Source organism: Thalassophryne amazonica, chromosome 4, assembly GCF_902500255.1.
Source record: "Thalassophryne amazonica chromosome 4, fThaAma1.1, whole genome shotgun sequence".
NCBI classification, from domain to species: Eukaryota; Metazoa; Chordata; class Actinopteri; order Batrachoidiformes; family Batrachoididae; genus Thalassophryne; species Thalassophryne amazonica.
The window spans coordinates 48,470,355-48,492,814 of record NC_047106.1 but is presented as its reverse complement, the minus strand read 5'-3'; the positions used below and the strand labels follow the sequence as shown (position 1 = coordinate 48,492,814).

At 47.6% G+C, this 22,460-nt stretch overlaps 1 protein-coding gene across 1 annotated transcript in view; it reads left to right on the top strand.

Moving 5' to 3' along the window:
• The window catches only part of LOC117508169 (calsyntenin-2-like), a 1,041,373-nt gene that overhangs the window by 672,443 nt on the left and 346,470 nt on the right, over nucleotides 1-22,460 (top strand). The window contains exon 5 of the mRNA XM_034167838.1: nucleotides 778-927. Coding sequence (XP_034023729.1) covers nucleotides 778-927 — 150 coding nt within the window. The remainder of the gene's footprint in view (nucleotides 1-777; nucleotides 928-22,460) is intronic.

Here is a 22,460-nt window from a genome sequence, read left to right as displayed (position 1 = left end):
TTGTTTTGTGATACTGAGTATGGGAGAGACACCTGCATTTCACACTCAATATGTCCATAAACAGGCACATACACTCGATCAGTGTATGGGCCTGGGTATGGGTGAGGCACAACAAGTGTATGACCAATGAGTGAGTATTATGATTTGATGATCTTGAAATGTTGTTTACAGAAAGGTTACGTACAAGGTACAACATTATGTCATGCATTCATCCACTGCCTAATTTGTCTTTACCGAGGGGTGTAGGCCTTTATAAGCTTTGCTTTTGAGCTTCATGTATATATTTACCTTACCAAATGTCTGCTTACAACCATGTAAATCTGTTGCTCAAATATAAGAATGATGAACTGAACTCTTATGAGAGTTTGAACATGTAATGTAAAAACTGAGCCATTGACTGGTTCATAATATAATTAGATCAATTCAGGGGTTGGTGTATTGATGTCGCATGTCTAACTTTAAAAATAATTTTCAATTTGTATTGGTTAGTTGCCACACTCTTCATATCTGGATGCATTCTGTTTCAGATGAGCTGAGCCGATGCGTCACTGTAAATTTTTGCTCAAAATTCCTTGACGTAATCTGAACACCTTGATATTTGGTCAGGGACAGATGAATTCTTTCTACACATATAACACACACGACAATACATACCAGATTTCTTGGTGAATTGTCTTAATTTTGTGTCAGATCTAACTGTGTGACCCCAGTTTTAGGTTTGTCACTAATCTAATTATTTGTGGTTGAATTTGACCTTTATATCTTCATATCTACCAGGTAACATCCGTAACACAGAGAAGCTGGTCTACGATCGACAGCAGCAGTACGAGATCCACGTGACAGCCTGGGACTGTGGCCAGAAGAGAGCGTTGCACAGTGTTCCTGTCCGCATTGATGTCAAGCCTGTCTGCAAGCCTGGCTGGCAAGGTGGGGCGTCTTATCCTTTGCTTGTGTGTCTACCTTCCTCTGCTGAAGTGTGAATCTTTTTTTGCCTCCATTTCTGCGCATACTGTGTGAGTAAATCCTCTCTTCTAGCGATGTCTCTCTCATGCTTCCTCTCTTACATTCCCCGCCCCTCATCTCCTTCTCCTCCTTCCTTCCCTCTCTGAGGAATTGGCCTGTCAGCTTTAGCTGTTGTGATCAACAGCACTTTACTAAGAGCATCGTGACACAGCTAACATGGCTCTTAGCACATCAGAAAGCAGTTGTGGCAGCTTTAACAGTGCTCAGAGTAATGCAAAGGCAAGTGTCTGCACTGAGTGCTCCAACAGCAACAACAACAATGAAAACACCACTCAAGATAACTGCAGATGCAATTTGCCTTTGTCAGTAAGGGCGGCGGCACGTGGTGAAGGATGAACATGAGCTGGCTTTGGTTTCACTTGTAGCCATGTGAATTCTTTGTTGTTTTGTCATTAACAAGGTGATTCATGCCCCTTGATGTCTTTGGCGTACAGCCATTCATCATTCCCCAGGACATGATGTTATTGGACTGGTGATAAACAGCAGTAAATGAGGACCCTGACAGTCACACTGTGGCAGCAAGTCAACTTGGAGAAACTGCTGTCTGGCTCATATTCCATTTTAATTGTCTGTCTTTCGTCAAAATTACAGACTTTTGGCTGTGGTTTGCGATACACTCACCACCTACTTAATAAGCACTGTTTACTTCATCTTACTGAAAACATGCCCTGTGGTGCCAAATCCAACCAATATAATTCTCTTGATTCAAAGTGAAGTCATACCAAAATTACAGTAATGCAGTATGAAAATAAACAAAATTAAAGGTGATGAAGAAGCTCGTGATATTCAAAGGTGTCAAAGCCTCCTGCAGATTTTGTGGTTACAGTTCAGTTCTGTTTTGGGTCAGGGTTGACATTGCCAAGCAAATCTGCCATGAGGAAATATGCTTTGTGAGTCTTTTTCCTGCATTGCAATTTAGAAGTACCATATCTGAGTGCCCTGGGCGTTCCACGCGAAATTCTGCTTTGTTGTGCCGTCCATTGCAATAAATTGTCTGATTTCATCAAATTCAGAATATATTGCCTGTCTGTGTCTGTTATTCCCGTATCCTTGAGTTCTTTTAAATGAGTTCCTTGTCAGCTGATGTCTGGTGCAGCAAAAAAAACAAAGTGACGTGATGTACATGGTCAGTTTTCAATGTTAACCACACGGACAATAATTTACTTCACTGAAACATTTTGCACAGCATTTATATTAAAGCAGAAAACTCATGGAAGCTCCAGAAAGTTACTGTCTGTTTAAATCCAGACAACCTGCAGTTAAATAATCTGTTTATTGCTGTCGGTGATTGCTGCATGTTAAGATATAAAAAAAAAGTGTAAGTGTACCCATTAAGCCCACCAAAATTTAAGTTTTGCTATTTTTCCTATATATTGACATAATTTGTAAGTGGCATCATTTGTTAAAAGGCAAGATTTATCTCTCATTTGAATATTTAGTAATTAGTTGATGTACAATTCAAAATACGTAATTAAGAAATTTTAGGGAAAAAGTCAAAAGTCAGGAATGGGCTTAATTGGTACCATGGTACCATTTAAGCCCATGTGTGTTCCAAATAAGCCCATAACATAATTTATTGATAATAAACTTGTTTAATGCAATAATTAATGCATAAAAAATATAATTAATGCAATATATTTTAGGTAGGGAATATGGCCTTGCCCCAAGTGAAGGAGTTCAAGTACCTCGGGGTCTTGTGAGGGGATGATGGCACATGAGATTGACCGGAGAATCGGCGCAGCAGGGGCGGTATTGCATTCGCTGTACCGTACTGTTGTGGCGAAAAGGGAGCTGACCCAAAAAGGCGAAGCTCTCGATCTACTGGTCAGTCTTCATTCCTACTCTCACCTATGGTCATGAGCGTTGGGTCATGACTGAAAGAACTAGATCGAGGGTACAGGCGGCCAAAATGGGCCTCCTCAGGAGGGTGGCTGGTGTCTCCTTTAGAGATAGGGTGAAAAGTTCAGTCATCCATGGGGAGCTCGGAGTAGAGTCGCTGCTCCTTCACGTTGAAAGGAGGTGTCTTTTATACAGGGAACAAATTCAAATAGGTGCAGTTGACACAGGTCAAGAGTGCAGAATAGGAGGGTTTCTTAAAGAAAAACTAAGAGCTCTGTGAGAGCCAGAATTCTTGCTGGTTGGTGATCAAATACTTATTTCATGCAATAAAATTCAAATTAATTATTTTAAAATCATACAATGCGATTTTCTGATTTTTTTAAATTATTATTATTTATTTTATTTTTTAGATTCTGTCTCTCACAGTTGAAGTATACATACGATAAAAATTACAGACCACTCCATTCTTTGGAAGTGGGAAAACTTGCAAAATTGACAGTGGATCAAATACCTATTTTCCCCACTGTACATGACAAACAGTGCAGTACACAACACAGAACAAGAATCAGTTAATTTATTTTCATTTCAGGCAGTTCAGGCAGTTCAATTAAAAATAAACAGCAATATATTATTAGATAACAGTGAACATGTAAAAATAGTAATTTATATTTACATCTTAAAATTTACATTTTTTCGATTTCAATTTTTCAATTTTCAATTTATTTTCATTTGTATAGTGCCAGATCACAACAGAGATGCCTCAAGATGCTTCACACAAGTAAGCTGTAACCTTGCTAACCCCCAGAGCAACAGTGGAAAGGAAAAACTCCCTCTCAGGAAGAAACCTCAAGCAGACCAGACTCAAAGGGGTGACCCTCTGCTTGGGCCATGCTACGGACATAAATTACAGAACAATTCACAAAAGAATATACAGGAAATGCAGTTGGTGCACAGGACAGGAGGGTCTCCAGCACAATTACCATACCAATCTCTGGATGGAGCTGAACCTTAAACAGAGAGAAAAAACAGAATCAGGCATCAGAAAGACAAGAAATACAGTATAACTTACCAGCATTAAACAACAAGAAAAACAGGAAATACTAAGGTGATCGCCGGCCACCAGCCCTAAGCTTCACTAAAAGACCCAGAATTTAGGTAAAGTTGAGGCCACAGCACTCTCCGTTTCCTAATAAAATGAATTAAAAGAGTAAAAAGCATAAAACTATACTATGCCAGTATGCTAGCCATACGAAAGGGAAAATAAGTGCATCTTAAGTCTGGACTTGAAAGTCTCTACAGCATCTGACTGTTTTGTTAATGCAGGGAGATCATTCCACAGAGCAGCCGCACGATAAGAGAAAGCTCTATGACCCGCAGACTTTTTATTCACCCTAGGGACACAAAGTAGTCCTGCACCACTAAAGTTTTTGGGTGTCTTCTTGTCAGGTGTCCTGAGACTGCATACTTTGGGGTCGGGTTAACTCAACAATGGAAAATGTGATTTGTATGCAATAAAAAATGTCATACAAGTAACAAACCATTTGATTGAATGAAGTAATGGATGTCACAATGTATATTTTCCTTTTTTTTTTTTGCAAATTGACATCAAAGTTGAAAGATGGCTTAAAGGGTACATGGGCCTAATGGGTACACTTACCCTACATATTTTTCCTGTTAGCCTCTCACTGAAAACAGTGAAACTTCCAGTCTGTTGCTGACTGTCAACACATGAACTCAGTTTTCTCTGTTTTTACATCCATAAGGTCCAAAAGAGATAGAGATAGGATGAGAAGTTCAGTCAGGGGAGCTCGGAGTAGAGCCGTTGCTCCTTTGCGTTGAAAGAAGCCAGTTGAGGTGGTTCGGGCATCTTGTAAGGATGCCTCCTGGGTGCCTCCCTAGGGAGGTGTTCCAGGCACGTCCATCTGGGAGGAGACCCCGTGGAAGATCCAGGACTAGGTGGAGAGATTATATCTCCACACTGGTCTGGGAACGCCTTAGGATCCCCCAGTCAGAGGGGTCAATGTGGCATGGGAAAGGGAAGTCTGGGGTCCCCTGCTGGAGCTGTTGCCCCCTGGAACCGATCCTGGATAAACGCTTGAAGATGATGATGAGGTCCAGAAGTGCTCCTCTGATCACACTGTCACGTTGATCTGGTAAGATTGTTAGTTTGCTTTATTGTACATGCTGAATGGGTGAAAAGTTCAGTCATCCATGGGGAGCTGTGGGAAGTGTGGTCTGATTAAATTTTTGCCTGATTGTTAGACAGGGTCAAGAAATTGGACAGAAAATACCACATGGACACTGATTACCATTATGTATTTGTGACGTCTCCCCACAGCCAGCAAAGTCACAACTATGACAACTGGAGAGCTTGGCTCAGTAGGCACTCAGTTTTGTACTTATCCCACTTGAATATGAAGTGAGTCATCCTGGGTTGAGTTTAAACTCTGTCAGTGTAGTGGGTATGCTGATTAGAATGGTGTCACTTTATGTATGACCTTAGCTTGTGCTAAATGTGAATGATGTTGCCTGATCAGATGAACAGAAGTATAATGGTTGTTTTATTTTTTGTTAGTTGTGCTGATGGCAGCTGTTTCTTGGTTTAGTTTTGTTTTTTGTTTGTTTGTTTGCTTGATTGGGTCTGGCAATCTCCTCTGACTGCAGGTTTTTAAGATTATAAAATTGCTCTTAAAATTATATAGATATAATGGATAATTATTTTATTCATTAATATGTACCTAAAAGTTAGAGAAGTGGGCTTGTGACCCGAGGGCCCTTTGGTGCCCATGCATATGCTTGGATTCCATAGCATTCTTCAAATGAGAGTCTATGACTCCTCTTTGACAGGACACCAGTCACTGCAAGTTACTTGGTCAGCCAATACTGTGATTACAAATCATACCCAGGTCTACGCATTGGTAAGCCAACAACCTGCTCTCTACAACTGAGATAAAGCCCCTTTCACACCGGGCCCACTTCGAGTTGTGTTGTGCGGCGTCATGACAACACCATGTGGAAGCAACCCAGTGCCGAGACGATGTAGCTCAACGCCACAACAGCGTGAGGGATGTAAAGGACGAAGCAAATCGGACGCCAAAAATTAAACATGTTTAATTTTTTTTGCGTCCTGTGCTCGATGCAGAAATTAAGTGGTTTCCGCACAAGTCAGAGCAACGCAACGATACTCAACATGACTGGAAGCCACACCCTCTCAATACAACGTTACCTGATGCCAATTTATCATTCCTGCTGTGTTCCATTGTTCCTGAAGTATAAATAATGCAGGATTGTTATTATACCGTGTACACAATGCAGTAAAACTACACGCTCAAAAAGAGCACAGGAAAAAAAATGCTGATTGCAGCTGCAGCAGCTCCTCACTCTTCTCTCACAAAAGTGTTTAAATAAAGTCCATAAAAGTCCTGCTCACAGACTGATTGCCAGAGACAGGACATGTCCACATCCAGTAAAAAGTCCGGACATCTCCAGTCCACTCACGGATGATTTGTTCGCACACATACATGTGAACAATAAAAGAAAGAAAAAAAACTGTCTGGCTGCACTCTTCGCTCTGTCCTCAAACTCTCTCATCATTCTGTTAAATAAAGGACAAAAAAGGACATAAGTCCTGCTCACAGACTGACTGCCAGAGACAGGACATGTCCACATCAAGTATAACTCCAGACATCTTCACATTTACTCATGGACGGTTCGTTCGTGCGCATGCACACGCATCTCGTGGTGAAAGGAGGAAGATAAACTATAACAGAACTCAAAGTGCAGACCCGCAGCCCTGCACAAGAACACATATAAAGTAGAAGAGAAATCAGAGTGCACAGTCTGGCTGCAGCCAAACTGTGCACTCTGATTTCTCTCTGCAGAGAACCTGCAGGCTGTGTTCTCGCCTCCTCTCTGCCCCCCTGCTGCATGCACCTGACGCAGACATTCCTGCTTTGTCATGACGCCACATGAAGCAACTCGAAGTGGACCCGGTGTGAAAGGGGCTTAAGTCATGGATGCATAAGCAGATAAAAATTTTCTGCCATGTAGGTCTGTCATGAAACTTAGGCACCATCCACATATAGATGGGTTCAAGCATATCCGCAAAGTTTTGTATTGTATAGGTCAGGGGTGGCCAAGTTCGGTCCTCGAGAGCCACATTCCTGACACTCTTAGTTGTCTTCCTGCTCCAACACACCTGAATCCAATGAAAGACTCATTAGCAGACTTTTAATGAGCCTTTCATTGGATTCAGGTGTGTTGGAGCAGGGAGACAACTAAGAGTGTCAGGAATGTGGCTCTCGAGGACCGAACTTGGCCACCCCTGGTATAGGTGTTTCGTTCACATACAGCCAGCAGTTTCAGAGCCCGAAACCGCTACTTTTAAAACACGGGTCCAAGAGTGGATAATGCCAGATTTGCATTGTCGTGTGGACTAGCAATATGGAACTTTTTTAATGATGATGCCATAGTCCCACTTCTCTACACTCAGCTGCTCATAATGAATGACATGTTTCTGTTGTTAACAGGGTAATTTTACATCTTTTTATTTTTTGTCTAGGTGGTTTATCAGTGTAATTTAATTTCATTGCCAGTAGAATGCTGAAGAGATGAAGGATGGCTGTGGTGAATGCTGATCGTGAATAAGTGGAGAGCTTTGATGCTAATAAAATAATTGCAGAAAAGACTTTCAGCTTTTAAAATAAGTTCTTTTTTCTTCTTGTTGGTGGCAGGACAAAGCTGCGGCTTCCTCCAGCTCAGGCTGAGAAACTGACATGGAGCAGACACACACAGAGGGACCTATTTATTTATTCACAAGCAATTACCACAATAAAGAATTGATGCATTTTCAGATACCGTCTTCCAAAACAAGGATGCCTTATGCGAGTAACAGTTTTCGGCTGTGATCGTGAATCCGACTGAAAGGAGGCAAGAGAGATTATATTTACTCTGTGAGCCACTTTGTAAAGTGTAAACTACTGCAACACTGATTAGCTCCTTATGCCATTATAAGCATGCTCCACGTCTTCTCCATTTGTTTGTGGAAGCATTACAGGGCCACATACAGGCCTGGCATATGTACAACAGCTCATTGCGGCGTTGTGTTTCATTTAAATACGCCCGAAATATGCGCGTACTCAGCCTTTTTCAATGTTCGTTTCATACTTGCAGCTGCGTGTGTTTGTGTTTTAATGTGTGCACACAGTCTCGTGTACCATGCCACTATTAAACCAGTTCAGTGCTATTTTCTGCCTCTTTGGAAGTGCGCTCTGTTCTCTACTGCAGGTGTGGTGTGGCTCAAAAGCAGAGTCATTTAATATTATTATTATTATTTTATTTTATTTTTTTTGTCTTGGTGGATCACTTTCATTGTGTCCAGATGCTGCTGAGTCTTGCTGTGGTAAAGGCTGCCCTGAATGAAAAGCTGTGACTCGTTAAACTTTTAAGGCTCCAGGCTGCTCCAGTCAGGTCCGCTGATTTGATCAGACCTGATCAGATCAGGTCGTCTGATGATTGCACCGACATGCAATGCAGCGAGTGTGCATTTATTTTAGTCACAGCTCTTTTCAGGTTTGATCAGACATGATCGATCAGGGCGTTTGATCAGCGCACCGACATGCAGCGAGTACGCTTTTATTTTAAAGTCACAGGTCTGATAAGACACAGAGAGAGAGAGAGAGAGAGAGAGAGAGAGAGAGAGCGAGCAACTGACCTGCAGTTTTTGTTGTGTTTCTGGATTTCTGAGTTGAGATTCGATTCCCTGTTCTGAACACACAGGTGCTGTGGGCTGTGTGCTCATGTTCTCATGTTCTCCAGCTGACGCACTCAGTTTTTGGTTGTGTACAGAAGCGCAGTGTTACACAGACTTGCATGCAGTAACGCTGTGCTGCGCAGACCTGCTTAAAACTGCGTCCAGCGCTCTTACCCCTAAGAAAATTAAACATGTTTAATTTCTTCCATCCTACGCGCATAGCCCTCAACATACTGCTGCGTACGGAGCAAAAACTCCATGTAGAGCTGCTAAAAGTGGGCGTAGAGCTGCTCAACTCAGTGTACACGATACCCTGCAATGAGCAGCTCTATGAATATGCCAATGTGAAAGGGGCTTTAGACTACCAAAGACAAGGAGTAAAGTCCAGTACCACCGGGCACATTACAAAGTGCACAACAGGCTTTAACATTAGAAGGTTGATAATGCACTCTGCCTACACATATTATCACCAGCCACCTGTAGCAGTGTAATATTAATGTGACGGCCCATTAAGACCACTGTCATGAAAGGAAAAAAAATCCATCAGAATGAGTAAAAAACATCATATTTCAGGGGTTCTCACTCACTGTCATGATGAACAGTATTGCGAGTAACACATTACAAAAGTAATACAATTACAATAATGTATTTCTTTTTGCTGTAATACAATAATAATATAAAATAACATGCTTTTTCCGTTCACGCCCAGTCGCCCGCAATGACAGATATTCGCCCTCGTCAAACTCTGGCGAATATCTGTCATTTTGGGTGACTGGGCGTGAACGTCGGGCCTCTGTAAATGCATACCGCATGACAGCTGCATGTTATTTGCATTATTATCACTTTTTACTGAGATAATCAACATGTAACGAGTACATAAAAAGTTGGCTCACTTTCGTCGTGTCGGCTGGCGCGTGCGCTGCTCTCCGAATTCGGCAGTGGGTCCTCATCAGGCTGGCTGCTTTAGCTGCTGTTCATTGTCGTACTATCCATGAGAAAATCATCCGGAATATCCCTATTGGGACCAAAACACATTTCTCGCCTTTTCATCTTTTCCTCTGCAGACAGTTTTTTTTCCCCTCTGCAGACAGTTCTTGGGCTGCGTGCTATGACATCTTTTGTTCACGCACAGCGTTCAGAACCTTCTCACGTTCAGTCTGCACCAGTTAAAGAGAAGTTTACTCTATAGTACAACACAGGTCATGCTAGTGCATGAATCAAAGACATGCTTGTGTCACTGCACCTTTAGAAGCACACAGAGCATCAACGTGAAAGTAAAAAAACAATTTGCAAATATAAATATAAATACCAGACACACTGGTCACTACTGCTTTACTGGCTACTACTGTTCCTCTCCTTCCCGTCCTTAGTCTTCCTGTTACTCCTGTTACAGTCTGATCACCTGAGGGACAAAGGCGTTTTTCAGTCTATTGGTCCTGCAGATGCTCCTCTAGTTGCTGACAAAGGTGTGCAGAGGGTGACTGGCATCGTCCATAATGTCCAGCAGTTTGTCCAGTGTTCTTTTCTCTGCCACCATCACCAGAGAGTCCAACTTCATGCCAACCACGGAGCCAGCCTGCCTGATCAGTTTGTCCAGCCTGGATTTGTCCTTCTTGTATGTGCTGCCCCCCCCAGCACACCACTGTATAAAAGAGGACACAGGCTGCTGCAGACTGGTATAACTTCCACAGGAGTTTCCTCCAGATGTTAAACAACTGCAGGCTTCACAGAAAGTACAGCCTGCTCTGTCCCTTCCTGTGTAAGTGGTTGGTGTGGGTTGTCCAGCCCAGCAAAGTCCTTTACTAGCCTCCTGTACTCCTCCACTCTGTAATCCCTGATGCATCCAACAATGGCTGTGTCATCTGGGATCTTCTGCATGTGACACAGCTCAGAGCTGTAGCAGACGTCACAGGTGTACTGGGTGAAGAGAAGAGAGGTCAGCACCATCCTCTGGGATGCTCTGGTGCTGCTTATCACAGTGTCAGATGTGGTGTTCCACTGCCTGACATACTGCGGCCTGTCGGTGATGTAGCTGGAGATCTAAGTGAGCAGGCAGTGGTCCACTTGCATCCTGTTCAGTTTGTCCTGGAGCACAAGGGGCTGGATGGTGTTGAAGGTACTCGAGAAGGCCAGGAAGAGAATCCTCACTGTGCCGTTTCCCTTATCCAGGTGTGAGTGGACTCGGTGTAGCAGGTAGAGGATGGCGTCCTCCACATCAACACCTGCCCGATATGCAAAGTGCAGACAGTCCTGGGCGTGTTGCATCTGGGGTGTGAGGAAGTCGAGGAAGAACCACTCCATTGTCTTCGTCAGGTGTGAAGTGAGTGCCACTGGTTGGAAGTCATTCAGCTCACTGGCCCAGTTGTTCTTAGCAACTGGAACAATGCTTGAAGTCTTCCAGAGGGTGGGAACTCTCCCTAGCTGCAGGCTAAGGTTGAAGATACATTGTAGTGGTTCTCCCAGTTCAGTTGTGCAGGTGGACAGACTTTGTCTGGGACTGCAGCTTTCCTGAGATGAAGCTTCCTCAGCTGCCCCTGGTCCACAGTGATGTATGGAGGAGGTTGTGAACCAGTTGAAGAACCTGTTAAGTTCGTTTCCCCTCTCCATTGTCCCTCCTGTGTCTCTGGTCTTTGTGTTATAGCCTGTGATGGTTTTCACACTTTGCCAGACCTCCTTTTTGTTGTTTTGTTTCAGCTTCTGCTCCCCCTTCCTCCTGTAGCTGTCTTTTGCTTCCTTCAAGCATGTTTCACCTCCCACTGTGCTGTCTTCATCGCCCCCATGTCTCTGCTTCCTAAGATGGCCTTCTTCCTGTTGAGGACAGCTTTGACTTCCTGCATAACCCATGGTTTGTTGTTAGGGTAACAGCGGACAGTCTTAAGCCCCTTTCACACCAGGCCCACTTCGAGTTGCGTCGTGCGGCGTCATGACGATGCCACGTGGATGCAACCTAGTGCTGAGACGATGTAGCTCAATGCCACAATACCATTACGGACGCAAAGGCCGAAGCGAATCAGGCACCAAAAATTAAACATGTTTAATTTTTTTTTTCTGCATCGAGCACAGGATGCAGAAAAGAAGTAGTTTCAAGGCAAGTCAGGGCAAAGCAACGGTACTCGACGTGACTGGAAACCGCACCCTCACAATACATTACCTGACGCCAATTTATGATTCCTGCTGTGTTCCATTGTTCCCAAAGTATAAATCACGCAGGATTGTTTTTATACCGTGTACACAATGCAGTGAAACTACACGCTCAAAGAGCTGCAGCTTCTTGCTCTTAAATTCTCTCACAACTGTGTTTAAATAAAGTCCATAAAAGTCCTGCTCACAGACTGATTGCCAGAGACAGGACATGTCCACATCCAGTAAAAAGTCTGGACATCTCCAGTCCACTCACGGATGATTTGTTTGCACGCGCACATGTAAAAAGTTAAAGGAAAAAACTGGCTGGCTGCAGGCAGTTCCTCGCTCTGCCCTCAAACTCTCTCATAATTGTGTTAAATAAAGGACAAAAAAGGACATAAGTCCTGCTCACAGATTGAGATTGCTCACAGATTGCCAGAGACTGGACATGTCCACATCAAGTATAACTCCAGACATCTCCACATTTACTCACAGACGATTCGTTTGCACACAGCAGTTCGAACGCAGCTCAAGGTCAAAGGAAGAAAGATAAACTATATCAGAAATCAGAGCGCAGACCTGCAGCCCTGCACAAGAACAAATATAAACTAGAAGACAGCCAGACTGCCTGTGGGTCCTCCTCTGCGTTCTCACCTCCTCTCTGCCCCCTTGCTGTGTGCACCTGACGCAGACATTCCTGAGTCGTCATGACGCAGTATGAAGCAACTCAAAGCAGACCCGATCTGAAAGGGACTTTAGTTGGCAGACCACGTCTGCACAGAAGTTAAGATAATCCATCAAACAGTGTGTCAGCCCCTCTATGCCCTTACCATGCAGGTTGACCAGCTCATCCCAGACTGTAGTGTTGCAGCAGTCTCCCACAGCACCTGCGCAAAAAAAACAAAAAACAAAAAAAAACTGTGTGTGCTCCAAATGTTTGAGCGGGCATCAGGCAGAGCTTTCCTGCTGCCTGCACATTTGTTTATAATTTTGTCCTCTACTTTTTAATTTACTTTTACGATACTCATGCATTTATATCTGATGGCTGTCTGATGCTCCAGACTGGGCTTCTGATTGACCAAAGCTCCGGTGTGGGCTGTGAATTCTAGATGAGTGGAGAGAGGACAGATCCCGATGCAGCAACATGGAGCATGGCTGTTCATTTTGCCAAGGTCACTGAAGAGAAAGGAGGCACCAGAGTTGTTTGATGTTTTCACTGCTGCAGGCGCACTGAATGTCGCACAGCTGTCAGTGCATGATATCATGAACCCAGAGACAGGGTTCATGATATCATGCACGTCGCTGAGCGAATCCCACTCAAATCCAGTTCCCCTCCACTGAGCACATACGAGATCTGTTAGAAAATTATCTTACCTTTTTATTTTTTGCAAAAACCTGATGGATTTGAATCATGTGTGCTTGCATCAGCCAACCTTGAACCTTCGTGCGCATGCGTGAACTTTTTCACACCTGTCGATTGCGTCATTTGCTGGTAAGCAGCCTTTGTGTGAGGACATGTGTTGTGCGTTCGGCGGATTTTCATTGCAAGGAAAAAGACGGAACGACTGGAGCAGCGCCGCATCAAATTTTGCCTGAAACTGGGCGACAGCCAGGTGGAAACCATTCTAATGATTCAGACGGCTTTCGGTGACGATCCTATGGGCATCACACAGATTAAGGAGCGGTACTGTTGTGTGGGCCGCTGAAGAGGAGGTACTGCTGGCCCACCACCACCAGAGGGCGCCCTGCCTGGAGTGCGGGCTCCAGGCACCAGAGGGCGCTGCCGCCTCACGAGAGCAGCCAGGGTGACAGCTGTCACCCATCACTGGACACAGCTGTTCCACTCAGCACGGAGGTATATCAGCAGGACGGCGTCTCCACCTCAGTGCCGAGATATCGCCTTGAGATAGAGGTAACCTTCTCTGCAGCATATTCTGTGTTATCTGATAATACTTGTTAAACCTTTCAGGACAGCTGACTACCGAAAGCCGATTGCTTGGATAAGTACTCACCTTCCTGCTTTATTGTGACGAGAGGTGGAGGCGGCTTCTCCCCTCTCCGTGTTACTGGGTGCAGCCGCATCCACACCTGTGTGTTTGTTGCTCTCTCTTGCCAGCAGTACCGGATCAGACGAGCGGAGGCAGTGGCCACCTGGGAATTCGGGACTTGGCGGTTCCAGTACTTCCAGGGTTCGGTGGCAGAGGATATCTGGGTGGTTCCGGTTCGACTTGGACGGACGTCTCCTACCTTCGAGCCTGCCCACACAACACCAGCAGAATTCGGCTTAACCCCAAATTGTTGATTGTTGTATTGGTTGTGCTCGTTTCACAACAGTAAAACTTGTTATTTACCTTCTCCATTGTCCGTTCATTTGCGCCCCCTGTTGTGGGTCCGTGTTCCTACACTTTCACAACAGGATATCTCGGCCAGCGTCATGGATCCCGAGGGGCGTCAACCGGCTGTTGAACGGCCAATGGAAGAACAGGACGCGCAGGCGTCCGCGGGAGGGGTAATTGGTGAGTTGCAGCGGATCCTCACCGCTTTCACGACTTGGTTGGATTTCATGACCGAGCAGAACGTCCTCCTGAACCGCAGGGTGGAGGCTCTCGCCGCGCAGGTGGAAGCGCGCCCTCCGGGCGCCGCTGCGGCTCTCCCTCCCATAGATCCTGTGCGTAACGTTAACGTTCCACTGGTTGTTCAACGACCTCTCCCTCCTTCCCCGGAAGCATACATAAGCCCTCCAGAGCCGTACGGAGGCTGTGTGGAGACGTGCGCGGATTTTCTGATGCAGTGTTCGCTCGTCTTCGCACAGCGTCCCGTTATGTACGCGACCGATGCTAGTAAAGTAGCTTATGTCATAAACCTGCTTCGCAGTGAGGCACGCGCTTGGGCTACAGCGCTCTGGGAGCAGAATTCACGGCTCCTTCTGACATACAATGGGTTTGTGAGGGGGCTCAGAACCGTGTTCGATCACCCTAATAGAGGCGAAACCGCTTCAACCGTGCTACTGTCAATGAGACAGGGGCGCCGGAGCGCAGCTGTTTATGCAGTCGACTTCCGCATCGCGGCTGCGAGATCCGGCTGGAATAACGCTGCCCTCCGCGCCGCCTTTGTAAACGGACTGTCTTTGGTTCTCAAGGAGCACCTGGTGGCTAAGGACGAACCGCGGGATTTAGACGGGCTTATCGATCTTGTCATACGGTTGGACAACCGGTTAGAAGAACGTCGGCGGGAACGAGATGAAGGGCGTGGCCAGGCACGCGCCGTCCCTCTCCCTTCCGGTTCCGACCGCGCTCCGCCTTCCCCACGCTCCACGGCCCCTGCGCTCCGTGGGGCCACAGCTCCCCCTACTGACGAAGCTATGGACACGAGTAGGGCAACATTTAGGGCACCAGCTGCACAGAGGAGACGGGCCCATGGAGCTTGTTTTGTTTGTGGTGCACTAGAGCACCATGTGAGAGACTGCCCCGAGCGGTTACAACACCAACGCCCCGCCCCTAGAGACTGGGCTAGGGGTGGGCCGAGACATTCACGTGGGACACACCCACATTGCTACACGACTCCCAGTCACGATCCTGTATGAGGATTTAACCCTGAAGGCCCCAGCACTGGTGGACACGGGCTCTGAGGGGAATCTGTTGGACTGCAGATGGGCCAGGGAGATAGGGCTCCCTCTGGTGGCGCTTACCTCGCCTGTGCAGGTTCGAGCACTAGATGGCTCCCTGCTCCCTCCGATCACACATAAGACACCACCTGTAACGCTGGTGGTGTCAGGAAACCACCGGGAGGTGATCGAGTTTTTTGTGACTCAGGCCACTTCCCATGTGGTTTTAGGCTTTCCCTGGATGTTGAAGCACAATCCCCGGATTGATTGGCCGTCCGGGGTACTGGTTCAGTGGAGCGAGACCTGCCATCGGGTGTGTCTAGGTTCCTCGGTTCCTCCCGGCTCCCAAGCTAAGGAGGAGGTCAGAGTCCCGCCCAATCTGGGGACGGTGCCGGTGGAGTACCACGACCTTGTCGACGTGTTCAGCAAGGATCTGGCGCTCACACTCCCCCCCCCACCGTCCGTACGATTGTGCCATCGATTTGGTTCCAGGCAGTGGGTTCCCGTCCAGTAGACTGTACAACCTCTCACGGCCTGAGCGTGAATCAATGGAGACCTACATCCGGGACTCGTTAGCTGCCGGGTTGATCCGAAATTCCACCTCCCCGATGGGCGCAGGTTTCTTTTTCGTGGGTAAAAAAGATGGCGGACTTCGTCCATGCATCGATTATAGGGGGCTGAACGAAATCACGGTTCGCAACCGATACCCGTTACCCCTGTTGGATTCGGTGTTCACGCCCCTGCATGGAGCCAAGATTTTTACCAAGCTTGATCTTAGAAACGCATATCATCTGGTTCGGATCCGGAAGGGAGACGAGTGGAAGACGGCTTTTAACACCCCGTTAGGTCATTTTGAGTACCTGGTCATGCCGTTCGGTCTCACTAATGCTCCCGCGACTTTCCAAGCTTTGGTAAATGATGTCTTGCGGGACTTCCTGCACCGGTTCGTCTTCGTGTATCTAGACGATATACTCATCTTTTCCCCGGATCCTGAGACTCATGTCCGGCATGTCCGTCAGGTCCTACAGCGGTTGTTGGAGAACCGCCTGTTTGTGAAGGGCGAGAAGTGTGAGTTCCACCGCACGTCTTTGTCCTTCTTGGGGTTCATTATCTCCTCCAACTCCGTCGCTCCTGATCCGGCCAAGGTGGCGGCGGTGAGAGACTGGTCCCAACCCACAAGCCGTAGGAAGCTGCAACAGTTCCTCGGCTTTGCTAATTTCTATAGGAGGTTCATTAAGGGCTACAGTCAGGTAGTTAGCCCCCTGACAGCCCTGACCTCACCAAAAGTCCCCTTCACCTGGTCGGATCGGTGCGATGCCGCGTTCAAGGAGTTGAAACGGCGCTTCTCGTCTGCACCCGTTCTGGTGCAGCCCGATCCTAGCCGCCAGTTAGTGGTTGAAGTGGACGCCTCGGACTCAGGGATAGGAGCGGTGCTCTCCCAGAGCGGGAAGACCGATAAGGTCCTTCACCCGTGTGCCTATTTTTCCCGCAGGTTGACCCCGGCCGAACGGAACTATGACGTCGGCAATCGAGAACTCCTTGCGGTGAAAGAGGCCCTCGAAGAGTGGAGACATCTGTTGGAGGGAACATCCGTGCCATTCACGGTTTTCACTGACCATCGGAACCTGGAGTACATCAGGACCGCCAAGCGGCTGAACCCCAGGCAAGCCCGCTGGTCACTGTTTTTTGGCCGTTTTGACTTCCGGATTACCTACCGTCCCGGGACCAGGAATCAGAGATCGGATGCATTGTCCCGGGTACACGAAGACGAAGTCAAAACGGAACCGTCGGATCCCCCGGATCCCATCATCCCGGAGTCCGCTATCGTGGTCGCCCTCACCTGGGACGTGGAGAAGACCGTCCGGGAGGCCCTGACCCGAGACCCGGACCCCGGAACCGGACCAAAGAACAGACTCTACGTCCCACCGGAAGCCAGAGCTGCAGTGCTGGACTTCTGTCACGGTTCTAAGCTCTCCTGTCACCCTGGGGTGCGAAGGACCGTGGCAGTCGTCCTTCAGCGCTTCTGGTGGGCGTCCCTGGAGGCCGACGTCCGGGACTACGTCCAGGCCTGTACCACCTGCGCCAGGGGCAAGACCGACCATCGAAAGACCTCAGGGCTGCTACAGCCGCTGCCCGTTCCACATCGCCCCTGGTCCCACATCGGCCTGGACTTTGTCACGGGTCTCCCGCCGTCCCAGGGAAACACCGTCGTCTTCACGATAGTGGACCGTTTCTCCAAGGCGGCCCACTTCGTGGCCCTCCCGAAGCTACCAACGGCCCAGGAGACGGCGGACCTCTTGGTCCACCACGTCGTCCGTCTGCATGGAATACCATCAGACATCGTCTCCGATCGCGGTCCCCAGTTTTCCTCGCACGTTTGGAGGAGCTTCTGCCGGGAACTGGGGGCTACGGTCAGCCTCTCGTCCGGGTATCACCCCCAGACTAATGGGCAAACAGAGCGGGCCAACCAAGAACTGGAGCAGACACTACGCTGTGTGACAGCCTCGCACCCGACGGCCTGGAGTACCCACCTGGCCTGGATCGAGTACGCCCACAACAGTCAAGTGTCGTCAGCCACCGGCGTCTCCCCTTTTGAGGTGTGCTTGGGGTATCAGCCCCCCTTGTTTCCGGTGGTTGAGGGAGAGGTCGGTGCGCCCTCGGTCCAGGCCCACCTACGGAAGTGCCGTCAAGTGTGGCGTGCCGTCCGTTCTGCTTTGTTGAAGGCCTGGACGAGGGCGAAGAAACATGCAGACCGGCGGCGGGCCCCGGCCCCCACGTATCGTCCTGGGCAGGAAGTGTGGTTGTCCACCAAGGACATTCCTCTGCAAGTGGACTCCCCAAAACTCCAGGAACGATACATCGGACCCTTCAAGATCCTTAAAGTCATCAATCCCGCCGCAGTGAGGCTCCAGCTCCCGGCCTCACTGCGGATCCATCCAGTATTTCATGTTTCCCGGATAAAACCCCATCACACCTCACCCCTCTGCACCCCGGGTCCGGCACCACCTCCTGCCCGGATCATCGACGGGGAACCGGCTTGGACTGTGCGCTGGCTCCTCGACGTCCGTCGAATGGGCCGGGGTTTTCAGTACCTGGTGGACTGGGAGGGGTACGGTCCCGAAGAACGCTCCTGGGTGAAGAGGGGCTTCATCCTGGACCCGGCCCTCCTGGCCGACTTCTACCGTCGCCATCCTGACAAGCCCGGTCGTGCGCCAGGAGGCGCCCGTTGAGGGGGGGGTCCTGTTGTGTGGGCCGCTGAAGAGGAGGTACTGCTGGCCCACCACCACCAGAGGGCGCCCTGCCTGGAGTGCGGGCTCCAGGCACCAGAGGGCGCTGCCGCCTCACGAGAGCAGCCAGGGTGACAGCTGTCACCCATCACTGGACACAGCTGTTCCACTCAGCACGGAGGTATATCAGCAGGACGGCGTCTCCACCTCAGTGCCGAGATATCGCCTTGAGATAGAGGTAACCTTCTCTGCAGCATATTCTGTGTTATCTGATAATACTTGTTAAACCTTTCAGGACAGCTGACTACCGAAAGCCGATTGCTTGGATAAGTACTCACCTTCCTGCTTTATTGTGACGAGAGGTGGAGGCGGCTTCTCCCCTCTCCGTGTTACTGGGTGCAGCCACATCCACACCTGTGTGTTTGTTGCTCTCTCTTGCCAGCAGTACCGGATCCGACGAGCGGAGGCAGTGGCCACCTGGGAATTCGGGACTTGGCGGTTCCAGTACTTCCAGGGTTCGGTGGCAGAGGAGATCTGGGTGGTTCCGGTTCGACTTGGACGGACGTCTCCTACCTTCGAGCCTGCCCACACGACACCAGCAGAATTCGGCTTAACCCCAAATTGTTGATTGTTGTATTGGTTGTGCTCGTTTCACAACAGTAAAACTTGTTATTTACCTTCTCCATTGTCCGTTCATTTGCGCCCCCTGTTGTGGGTCCGTGTTCCTACACTTTCACAACAGGTACAACCGGTTTAAAGACGTCCGCACGGTCGGGCATCAACATGCTGAAATGACCAGATCATTTCCAAAGTGAACACTGTGGTGATGAGGGACTGTCGTGTGACTGTCTGAAAATTGTGGAAGAGGTGGACATCAGCACTTTTTTGGCACATTCCACTGTGACAGAAGATTTGGCCATGAAAAGAGTGGCTGTGAAATTCATGCTGAAGCTTCTGACGGCGGAGCTAAAGCACCTTTGTGTTGAAGTCTCACAGGACATGCTGTGACATGCCCACCTCTTCCACAATTTCTTGGATAGTCACATGGCTGAAAAGTCACCTAAAGCCATCTGAATCATCCGAATGGTTTCCACCTGGCTGTTGCCCAGTTTCTGGCAAAATTTGATGCGGCGCTGCTCCAGTTGTTCCGCCATTTTCCTTGCAATGAAAATCCGCCGAGCGCACAACACACAACCTCACACAAAGGCTGCTTACCAGCAAATGACGTAATCAACAGGGTTGAAAAAATTCACGCATGCGCACGAAGGTTCAAGGTTGGCTGATGCAACCACACGTGATTCAAATCAATCAGGTTTTTGCAAAAAATAAAAAGGTCCGATACTTTTCTAACAGCCCTCGTATGTCTTGAAGCCAGGAAAATTGTTCTACTGAATGCAGCTTTCTGTGTTGCCAGTGGAAATGTAACTTCATGTGTCCATCAGAGTCCCAAATCCATGGGAGACAGACAGATTAAGTGATATTGTTACTAGACAAAATATTGAAATACAGTTGTGCTCAAAAGTTTACATACCCTGGCAGATTTTTTTTTTCGGCCATTTGTCAGAGACTATGAATGATTGACACAGGGATTCGGTGAAGCCATTTATTGTCAAACAACTGTGTTTACTCTTTTTAAATCATAATGACATCAGAAACTACCCACAAGCTTGAACCCTCGTGCGCATGCGTGAGTTTTTTCACGCGTGTCGGTGACGTCATTCGCCTGTGGGCACGCCTTGGAGTGAGGAGTGCTCCACCCCCGCCCGCGGAATCTCTTTGTCTGAATAGCCGCTGCGGACGGCGCGCGTTGCTTTATCACATTTTTTCTGGACCTGTGAGGGATATCCGAGTGGACACTATTTCGAGAAATTAAGCTGTTTTCGGTGAAAAGTTTAACAGGCTGATGAGAGATTATGGGGTGTTTCTGTCGGTGTAAGGACTTCCACGGAGCAGGACGTGCGCGCAGCGCTTCCAGGCACTGTCGTCGGCCTGTTTCGACCTGAAACATTTTAATTTAAGGCTTAATTCACCCCAGGATGTCGTGAGAGAACAGAGAACATTCAGAACAGGCCGGCATGAGGACTTTATGCGGACATTCCACTGTTTAAGGACATTTTGTAATGAAAGACGTGCGCGCAAATTCGCCGAGTCGTTTCCGTGACGACTCAGCGAATCTGTGTGCGCCGCGACAGGAAAAACACCTCCGTGTTGAAAACCATTTGTAAAATTCAGGCGGCTTTTGATGGCTTTCAACAAGTGAGTAACTGAGAAATTGTTTAACAGCTTTAGCATGTTCCAACTTGCCCGTTAAGGTTTCCAATGGAGGTGTTTTTCCTGTCGCGACCCCCCACGGTTGGGTCCGGCCCGACATGCGACTCTGCCCACACGTTCTTTCATTACAAAATGTCCGTTAACAATGGAATGTCCGAATAAACTCCTCATGCCGACTTCTTCTGAAAGTTCTCTGACAAGTTACTGGGTCAACAGAGCCTGAAATGTGGAAGTTTTCAACTTGAAACGGCGAGATGCTGCCGCCTCGTAGCACAGATCGCCATCAGGCGCCGTGGGCCATCCTTAAAGCGACACTACCAGACCAAAATCTCTCATCAGCCGTTAAAATTTTTACCGAAAACCAGCTGAATTTATCGAATGGTGTCCACTCAGTGTGCCTTACAGTTTTTGAAAATTTTTTATCAAACAAAGCAGCAGTCTCTGAGCCATTCCTAAACAATGAAAAAACGACGAGAGGGTGGGCCACTCCTCACTCAAAGACTGCCCACAGGCAGACGTAACCGACAGGCGTGAAAAAACTCTCGCATGCCCACGAGGGTTCAAGCATGTCTGATGTAATCACACGTGATTCAATCCATATGGTTTTTGAAAAAAATAATAAGGTCCCTTACTTTTATCACAGACCTCGTATTGCCCCCTTTAACATCAACAACAGTTTGGAGTCTTTTACGTAAGTCTTTTACGATGGTAAGATGACACTAAATATGTCTTGGACTTTATTTGCATCAGTTAAGAAGAAATACAAACAGTATGGCACTCTATGGAAAATCTGTATGGAGTAGACAGTTCTCACAAACTGAGTGACTGTGCAAGAAGGAGAAGAGTGAGGAAAGCCACCAAAATGCCCAGACAACCCAGAAGAAGTTATAGACTTATGTGGCTGTGATTGGAGAAATTGTGCACAGTGCAAGCTAAATGTGCAGTTTTACTGCATTTCTCTGTGAAAATCTGACTAAAATGGTTCATTCTAGACATTGTTCAGAAGAACAGCGTACTTTGATTAAAAGGTTCATTTGAGAGGAGAAAACAAAGAATTGCTGCTCAGCTAAAATGATCTAAAATGCTCTACAATCGCAACCAAAAACAGAAAGACATGGAAGAAAAAGGAAAAGCACCATTCAAATGGATCAAAAAATAGCCAGAATGGCAAAGACTCAACCAAAGGGTGATCAAAGAAGGTCTAAGGTTACCTGTGAGTACGGTAACAATTAGAAGATGCCTATGTGAAGCCAAACTATGGGCAAGAAGCCTCCACACAGTCTCATTGTTGAAAAAATGACATGAGCTGAAGAGGTTACAGTTTACCAAACACATTGACTGGCCTAAAGAGAAACAGCGCAAGATTTTGTAGACTGATGTAAGCAAGACTGTTCTTTTGGGTCTAGGGGCTGCACACAGATAGTCAGACAACCCCAAGCCACAGTACACTGTGAAGACAGTGAAGCATGGTGGAGCAAGCACCATGATATGGGGATGCAACAGACTACGCAGCTCATCACACGCTTCCCGATCCTCGGCTAAATCCTGCAACAGTTCCCAGGGAATCCCAAGGTGTTCCAAATCCATCTGGGAAATATAATCCCTCCAGTGTGTTGTGGGT